This window comes from Anas acuta, chromosome 24, assembly GCF_963932015.1.
Source record: "Anas acuta chromosome 24, bAnaAcu1.1, whole genome shotgun sequence".
NCBI classification, from domain to species: Eukaryota; Metazoa; Chordata; class Aves; order Anseriformes; family Anatidae; genus Anas; species Anas acuta.
In genome coordinates this window covers 7,521,780-7,531,230 of record NC_089002.1, presented here as the reverse complement: position 1 = coordinate 7,531,230, position 9,451 = coordinate 7,521,780, and the positions used below count along the sequence as shown (strand labels likewise).

The following is a 9,451-nucleotide window of genomic DNA, read 5'->3' as shown; positions in this document are numbered from 1 at the left end:
TGGCGGCCGGCAGCACTCACGCGGCCCGCGCTCCGCTCCCGCAGCGGCTGAGGCGCCGACGACGGCGGGGCCCCGCGCTCCCCCAGCTGTGGCGGCGGGGCTGCGCGCCGAGGACGGGCGAGGCGCGGCTCCGTCCGCGGGCGCATCCGCGCAGCGCGGGCCCGGCGCCGCCTCGCCCCTTCGGTCCCCTCCTCCGGGGCGCTCAAGGGCCCGCCCTGCCGACCGCGCCTCAGCAGGCGGGGGGCGCCCCGTGGCGCTGCGCTGCGCTCCTGCTCGCGGCGGCGGCGGCCAGGGAACGGGCGGGCGGTTCGCTGCAAAGCGGTGGGCGTCAGAGCAACCGGAGCTGGAGCACGGCCCGGTTTCCAAGCCTTCTCTAGACACGAGAGGCCTCGCGTTTAATGCGACGGCGATGTCGGTATGGAGGAGGAGGCCAGTTACCTTCAGAGGACAAACCTGCCTCGGTGTGGGCTCCGGCTGACTGCAGCTCCTGCAGGCCTCCTTCATGTTGTGTGCTCCCATGCTCTTTTGTTACTTCCTGTCCAAAATTAAGATCTTTGCCTCCTTCCAAAATCTTTGTGCTGTCTGCAAATCTGTTGGTTAGTTATGTGAAAAGGTGTTATGTGAAAAAGTCCTGCTGGACCTGGCCTTAAAGTAGAAAACAAATACTGCTGAAAGGCCAAAGGGAAAAAGTGCTTTGAGAGCATGTAAAGGGATGTTTAACAAGTATCACTCACAGAAATGTCTTTTTTTTTTTTTTTTTTAACTATAAAAGAAGCCATTCCAGTCATTTTCCTCTCAGTGGGTTTGCATAGGCATCAACCATGCAAGTAGACTGTTATTTTTTTTGCATGCATATCTTCAGACTGAAGACAAATCTATCAGATAGAGGGAGGGATCATTACAATAATTTTGCAGTGCTGCTTATTACTATAAATAGGCATAGTTACCCTTTTGGTTTTGCTAATGTCAATCACAGAATCGTCTAGGTTGGAAGAGACCTCCAAGATCACCCAGTCCAACCGCTGACTTAGCACTAACAAGGCCTCGACTAAACCATATCACTGAGCTCTATATCTAAGCGTCTTTTAAAGACCTCCAGGGATGGTGACTCCACCACTTCCCTGGGCAGCCCATCCCAATGCCTAAAAACCCTTTCAGTAAAGAAGTTCTTCCTAATATCCAACCTAAACCTCCCCTGCCGCATTTCTCACCCTGGTGCAACTTTAGCCCATTGCCCCTTGTCCTGTCCCCAGGCATGTGGGAGAATAGACCAACCCCCACCTCACTACTAATACTAAATACTAAATGCTACTACAGTAGTATTTCCAGGTGCTACAGTAAATTTGACTCTTGTAACTTATGAGAGTAGTCAAACTGACAGGAAATGACCATTTCAGACACTTTTAGCCGGGGATTGGGATCATTCCTTTTCTAATATTGCAAATCATTCACGTTCTGTATGCGTCAAACTTTTTGGTTTTCATCTTAATTAAATTGGTTTATAATCACTTTGATTCACCCTAATAGCTTTTCTGAATGCAATATTTAACTTCAAAAAATGGATGTTAGTATAATTAAAAAGAAATGTAATGAATTTACAACACTATATAGTGTTAATACTATATATCCTAGTAATAATAGGAAGTTAGTGATAGGTTGCCACACATTGATAATTTCTTGTCTACCATTACTCAGATTAAAATGCAAAGTACAAAAACTTTGGTAATCGAGTTAATAGCTAAGGTTTTATTTTTCTTTTTGGTCAGCCCTATTCATGTCTTCAGTGTAGTCCTGCTCTCTATCTATAGTGATCTTGAATCAGCTGACAACACATTTACTTGAGCAGATACAGATCAAACTGTGTTTTCATCACTCCTGTTGTAGGTAATAGAGGTGAGGGGCAAAGTTACAACTGAATTCCATATGTTCTACTTTGTGTTTGGATCAGTTAAACCAGGTGGAAACTAGCTCTCATTCCCAGTGGTTGGTCTAGTAGAATCAAAACTTGCCACTGAATCATCAGAACTAAAGAAAAGGAAACGTTTATTATTTTACATGTATTTCCAAATTCCTGAGTCTGCATTTCTCACCTGTGCATGTTCAGCAAATATGATGGGGCTCAGATCACTTTGAAACTCAAAGGGGACAGTTGACCTGTGTGGGAAAGAGAGGGTTCTTTTCTGAGTTTCATTTTGAGTTTGATGGTATTACACCATAATATAATAATATATACAACAATAATAATAATACCAACTTATGGTAGTATTATTGCAGAGAACAGAGCAGCAAGATTTAAAGCTTCACTGTTTCTTCAATGCTTAGAAAGAGTTACAACTTCTTCTGTGCACTGTAACAGAAAAGAGAGGCTTACTCTGCGAGTGCAAGGACATGAAAAAGTATGCTTACCAATGCTAATGAACACAGGTCTGGACAACGCTAGTATGTAGATACATAACTGCATGTGCTTAGTTCCAGCTGACTACGCTATAAAGCTAGGGTCCTCTAAAAAATGTATTACGTACATGGAAAAATACAGTTGCTAATATAAAGGCTGCAAGGATATGTCAGTCTACTGAACTGTTTAATACTGAGTATGTGTTGTCCAGTTTTTAATTCTTAGATATAGTAAATGGTTTGTCTCTGAGCATCTCTTCACACAATACCTGGAATTTATGAGCAAGGGTTCATACATACACAGTTACTTCTCCTTCTTCCCTAAATTAGATTTTGGTTCTAAATATAAATCTGCAGTCCTATGATTCTACTTTTGTGCATTTCACAACATCCAATTCATCAAATTAATTCTAGTGATACCTCTTTAGAATAAGACTTTGTGCACACCAGTTTGCAAACCTGTTATGAAATACAATTTTATTTACGTTTAATTGTGAGCAGAAAGGTACATTTCTACCACATTCTGTTGGAAGATTACATGTTACAGAGCTTCTGTGGTTTAGTGCAGTAGTTTGGCCTAACCTTCTCATGAACACAGTCGCTATAATCAGTGTTACATTTACCACACTTGCAGCTTATGGCCACAGGGTAGGAATAGTAAGGGATGGTGTGATGAGGACAGCCTGGAATCAGTGCTGTTTGATACAACATCTCTTTGTATGTGCACACGTTTTGGGACAGAGCACTTTTGAGCAGCAGCTTCTTGCCATTGCTGTCCTACAAAGAAAAAAGAAATGCATTGTTTCACAGAAGCATACATGAGTGTTGAAAAACTTCCTTTGGTATTTTCTCATATGTGCAGAAAGCCAACCCCTTTACACTTAGACTAGTTCTGATATTTTTGGTGTACTTCTGTTTAGACCTTTCATTTTGAATCTGCATGTGACTGGGAATCTCTACATCTCTAGAAATGTTCGCCTTGCTTTTATGGTTTTAACTAATGTCCTGTTTGGCCCAAAGTGCTGTCAGGACCTTTTATTCTGTATTGACTACCTACTGACCAGGGTGGAAATTAAAATGCTATGTTGAATAGCGAAGCTCAAGTATAGCATTTGGCACGCCTGCATGTGAGATATTCTCAACAGCTGTCACAATAGTAGTTCATTGCTTTCACCCCCTGGCAAATTTGTTGGGCTTGAAATTAATCAAGTCATCACTAAAAGAGTGACCAAATACAATCTGCTTCTCACTTGTTCCATCCTGAACCCACAGACTAGAGAGGCTCTGCAGCAACAGCAGCAATCAGTTCATTGTTATGCCACTGTTATTATAAACTCCACAGAATTTGGGAGCCTTGGCATTTCTCACCCGTATTTTCACAACAAGCTAACTGGATACTGTGACAATAATATGATTTTTCTGTCTATGACAGACATTTCTAGCCTGAGTAACTTTCACACATATTTTTCAGCAAGAATAGGCACATCTTTTATAGTGATGGCCTTTACGGGAACAACTGCCTAAAAGAGAGTAACTTCCTGTACCCGAGTCATGCAAAATCCAGCGCAGATGGTGGTGTTGATGGCCAGGCAGTAGGCACATTCCCTTTTCTCCACGTGGATTGTGTACTCGGAAGGAGCACAAAGTGATGCTGTTTGACCAAAAGTCAGGCCAAAGAGGAGAGACATCACAAAGAAGGGACTCATGCTAGATGGGAGGGGGGGGAAAAAAAAGAAACCCTAAGTAAAATCAGACGTGCCTTGCAGTCCTTTTCTCAGTATTCGACAAAAACAGTTATGATAGTCACCAAGTAGAAGTAATTGCAACTTTTTCAGCTACAGCTTCACAAATTATTTTCAATACAAGACATATATTTGAAATAGTACTAACCACTGAACAGAAAAGAAGGGTAAATAAGCCAATAACAACATATATGATAATTTTTCCCCACTAAATCATATTACATGGCACTTTTCACCAATGAGTGATAAAATACCAACACAGAAAAATAACAGGAGGTTTTCCTATCCTTCCCTGCTAAAGGATTTGAAAATGTAACATGAGAGAACATGAGCTCCAGAATTAACCAGAAATGCAGAAATAATCTTAGTGGTTTAAAATCCTTTTCTAAAGAAAGCATCTTATAAAATGCTCAAGAGAGAAAAAGAAACAGTTGTGCATATCAGACATACCACTGTATTTTTTACTTTTCAGTTGGCTTAGAGGCATGGTGAAATGGGAACACTGCCAAGAATTAAACAATAGATTCAAGTAAATTACAATAAAGATTGTCAGCAAAGAGATCAAATCAATGAATCCGCGCTTTATCTGTCTGTTGTGCTGACCTCATTTCCCAGACCTGCTGGGAGATCCCAAGAACAAAGATTTGATTAGCTCCAAGACAATTCCAGGGTCTACTCTATATCTTCTAAACTACAAGTTTTAAATGACAGTGTCTACAAACACATGGACATTACCCTCTAGTCTCTTCCAGCTGTCATTTTCCCATAGCAAAAGTCATTATGCAGTCTGGTTTACCCTGTAGCTGCAACAATGCAAGTCTGGAAAGACCAACCTCTTGTCAGCTGAATTCTTCCCTATTACAGGAACCTGATTCTGCCTTGAGCTGGGAGAGGCAGTGACCCAGCACAAGCTCTGTGTGCGCTTTATACTCTCCAGGCTAATTCCAGGCTGATCTTACTGTTTATATAATTGCATCTGAATTGCTGCTTTCTTATCGCAGAGTCATCTATTGAAAATTCATACTGAACTGCAAAGTAAATGTGATAGGAACAAATGTGTCCATAATATCCTAACCTGGAAACTGGAGCTGGAAATCTAATTATTTTAACAGTCATTCTCTCTCATTGGCTTTTAAACTAACCACTGCTTTTAAAAACTTGTTATTGATTAATTTAATTGCTACATAGGACAGCAACGTCACGACAGGGAAGCTAGCATGGAAATGGAGTCATCCTGAATCACATATGACTAATTCTACCCTTATGTTTTTGGAAAATTTAATACAGTCTGGTTCACTGCTTGCTCATTACCAGGCAGGCACAAATGAGAGATGCAGTGCTATACACATAAAATAATAAATCTCAAACCAAAGCAATTGCTCTACAGCATGGTTAGGTAAAGCCTGACTTTATCTACTCAAACAAAACATGCAGACAAATCATCTGGCCTTGAACCTACTGAGCAAATACTAAAGCAACAACAATTCACTCTGAAATACTAATTAACAAGGGTATAATCTAGTTTCACTGTGAGAAACCACTTTTTGCAGCACAATGAAAAGCAAAATACTGCACCAACTTCAGTGAAACTGAGATGTCTACTGATAAGGGTGAAACACTTTTTGTTTAGGGTTTGTGAAACACCTGGGAGGAAAAAAAGTGAGAAAAGATCAAGTTAGTGTACATGTCTTATTCAGTTGGAAATGACATTTTTAGCATATAACTTCTTGGGAATTAAATATAACTGTTTCTGTCTTATAGACATTAACAAAATAGTAATTTTACACTCAGTAACATCTGTTCAGCTAGACTTAGCAACAGAAGTAAAACACTTATTTTGGTACTACTCCAATATGATGCTTAGTTTTATATTTTTCTGAGCTATTTTAAATGCAGTTAAACATACAGGCTATATAAGTATAGACATAAAAACACATGTAGATAATGATATATAATACACATATACATGACATATATATGTGTGGGTTTGTTTGTTTAAAACTTTAGTCATGGAAAAGAATGTTCTTTCCTGGAAAACCTTAGGAATATTTCAAAGCAGATAATGATCCTGAAAGGAAAAGGAAACACTTCATAAAACTAAATCCTGGAGAGGACAAAAAGTGCCCAAAATAAGAATTAAAAATCGGAGAGGAGAGGAGAGGAGAGGAGAGGAGAGGAGAGGAGAGGAGAGGAGAGGAGAGGAGAGGAGAGGAGAGGAGAGGAGAGGAGAGGAGAGGAGAGGAGAGGAGAGGAGAGGAGAGGAGAGGAGAGGAGAGGAGAGGAGAGGAGAGGAGAGGAGAGGAGAGGAGAGGAGAGGAGAGGAGAGGAGAGGAGAGGAGAGGAGAGGAGAGGAGAGGAGAGGAGAGGAGAGACTATCAGTATTAGAAGTTGGGAAAATGTAGAAAACTGGTACAGAAATCTGGACACCAGAAGACAAACTTCTACCAGGACAGAGGCCAAGAGTAATATCAAGGGATGTTACTAGCTGAAGACGAACTGTTGATGCAGAGTAAGTGCAAAGTCATCAGTAACTACATTGCATTTGAAAATGTGGTGGCTGACAAACCAACATACACATTTGCAATAACAGTTGTTAAATAAGATGTAAACAAATATTTAAAAGTTATCACCTCAAAGCTAAGGATCTTTTGCTTGCTACTGCTAATTTCAACAAGTTTTAGAATACTGGGGAAATTTCAAAACATTTAGAAAAGTGCTTATATTATGCCAATATTTAAAGAGAAAATGTTGACCCAGGTAATGCTCAACCAGCTAGCCTGACATCTATCACTGATAAATCAGGTAAAATAACAGAAAGTTGATACAGGATTTGAGCAATAAAGAATTAAAGGATGAGAACATAATTAATGCCAGTCAGGATGGTGTTACATAAAATAGGTCATGTCACACAAACCTGATTTCATTCTTTGAGGTGATTATGAATTTGGTTGTTAAGGCAACTACATAGATGTAATGTCCTTAGTTCCATCTGTCCAGAGCCCTACTGTCATGAAAAGTTAGAGCTGTTAGGCAGAGTATGCTGAATGCTAGGAATTCTCCGTAACTGCAGCAGGCAGTATAATTTGAGCAGTGCATTTGTTCATTGAAACTTTGTTACCCAGCTTCTGAATGTACTGCAGTGCGTTACAGAAATATCTGACCAAGCATTAAGAATGAAAAATATTTCATCTGGAAACACAATGAGTCTGAATAGACCTTCAGACTAATGTAACTATTGTCCCTTGTACTCAAGTTATGATCATACTAAAACAGAGAGAACATCCTTCCTATTACCTTTTCTTTCCTAGCATCACGTTAACCTGGCCATTTGTCAGAGAAGCTCTGAGTATCACTGGAGTGATATACATATTCCTATTTCTTCAGTAATTTACACAAACTATTAAGCTGGTAGAAAAACTCTTCCATGAGCATCCTGGATATGACTGTAGGCTTCCTCACTACAGACCTCTCTAAATATTTGATGGGATTGAGATCCCAGTACCTTTTGGGAACAGCAATACAGTGTGACAACCTATGAGTGCAGAAAAAGCTTCTTTCCTACAGTTTGCTAAAATCCATAGTTCAATATCTGATGCTTATGGATTTCTTTCTTTCATTGCCCCTTTGCTGACCTTCAGACTACTCAGTGATAGAAAGTTTTAATGCGCTTTTACAGCCAGCAGCTTTGTAGCTGTGTTCTGGAACAGCCAGAACACAAGCTTTTAATTATTTATCTTTAACCTTTCTGTTAACTAAACCACTCCATTCAGTCACATCAGTTATTTTACACTTTCACTAAGTGAAAGATAGTATACTGATGTTCTGTAAGTGTTTTAAATATTCTCTGTGAACAGAATTTAGAAAACATAGAATTCTTGGGTTTGTTACCCAGGAATCTCTGAAATGGGCTACAGAAATTCAGTGCATGCCCAAAGTTTACATCTAGAAATAACAGTATGATTTTCCATCACTAACCAATGACTAAAATAAAAGTAGGAACAATGAAGATAAGTTACCACAAATTCTTCTTACTCACTCTGTTAGTGGCACAACACAATGAAAACTTTATAATCTTATGAGCAGGTTAACTTACAGTGCAGAATGGTAAAGTCTTGATTCCACTGCTGGAAAGCAGTGAAGGGGAGAGGTAGCTGGGAGTCCTGGTGAACAGCGGGATGACCATGAGCCAGCACTGTGCCCTTGTGGCCAAGAAGGCCAATGGCTTCCTGGGGTGTATCAGAAGGCCTGTGGTTAGTAGGTCGAGAGGTTCTCCCCCCACCACTCTGCCCTAGTGGGACCACATCTGGAATATTGTGTCCAGTTCAGGCCCCTCAGTTCAAGAAGGATGGGGAACTGCTTGAGAGTGCAGAGCCTCGAGGATGTTCAAGGGAGTGGAGCATCTCCCTCACAAGGAAAGGCTGAGGGAGCTGGGTCTCTTTAGCTTGGAGGAGACTGAGAGGTGACCTCAACGTTTATAAATATGTAAAGGGTGAATGTCAGGAGGATGGAGCCAGCCTCTTCTTGGTGACACCCAATGACAGAACAAGGGGCAGTGGGTGCAAGCTGGAACACAGGAGGTTCTGCTTAAATGAGACAAAACTTTTTTACTGTGAGGGTGACAGAACACTGGAACAGGCTGTCCATGGGACTTGTGGAGTCTCCTTCTTTGGAGAATTTCAAAACCCACCTGGACGCATTCCTGTGTGACCTGATCTAAGTGTTCCTGCTCCGGCAGGGGGATTGGATTAGATGATCTTTCAAGGTCCTTTCCAATCCCTAACATTCAGTGATTCTGTGATATACATGTAGGCATATACTATTGTGGATCTTAAAACTGAAACGTGTCCAGTTGAAAATCAGAAGCTATGCTGATTAAAAACAAAAAGTCAGAAACAACAACAACAACCATAGACAAAATCAGATTTCTACAAGATTTGTATTCTGATAGAGGAATTTCCAAGCCCATTTTATTGTAAACCTACACTGATAAAAGGAAATCAGATCCTAATATGCTGCCATAGGAACAAGTTTGTTTTTTTTTTGCCATCAGGTTTTGCATTTAAACAGACTGTGGCTGCTGAATTTTCAAAGCTAATTTCTCTATTGCGAGTCTCTCTGTAATAGCTTGAAACAGAGCTCTTACCTTTTAAATTTGTAGATTCACAGATGACTGCTCTTCTCTTTCTTCCCTAGGATTAGCTGTAGCATATCCTGTCAAGCACAGATTAAAAGGGCAATTCTCTTTGTTGCATGTGATATGCCAACAATTTCCACTTATGCTCTGAAAGTACTTCATAGTCCTATTTGTTGTTGTG

General features: G+C 40.5%; 1 protein-coding gene across 1 annotated transcript; it reads right to left on the bottom strand.

Moving 5' to 3' along the window:
• Nucleotides 1-2,395: 2,395 nt before the first annotated feature.
• Nucleotides 2,396-6,277, bottom strand: TSHB (thyroid stimulating hormone subunit beta). The gene is made up of 2 exons (XM_068660065.1): nucleotides 3,939-6,277; nucleotides 2,396-3,171 (listed from the first exon to the last, which is right to left on the bottom strand). Exons 1-2 carry the CDS (start codon nucleotides 4,098-4,100, stop codon nucleotides 2,929-2,931), a joined length of 405 nt encoding a protein of 134 aa, XP_068516166.1. The 5' UTR covers nucleotides 4,101-6,277; the 3' UTR covers nucleotides 2,396-2,928.
• Between the last annotated feature and the right edge of the window lie 3,174 nt (nucleotides 6,278-9,451).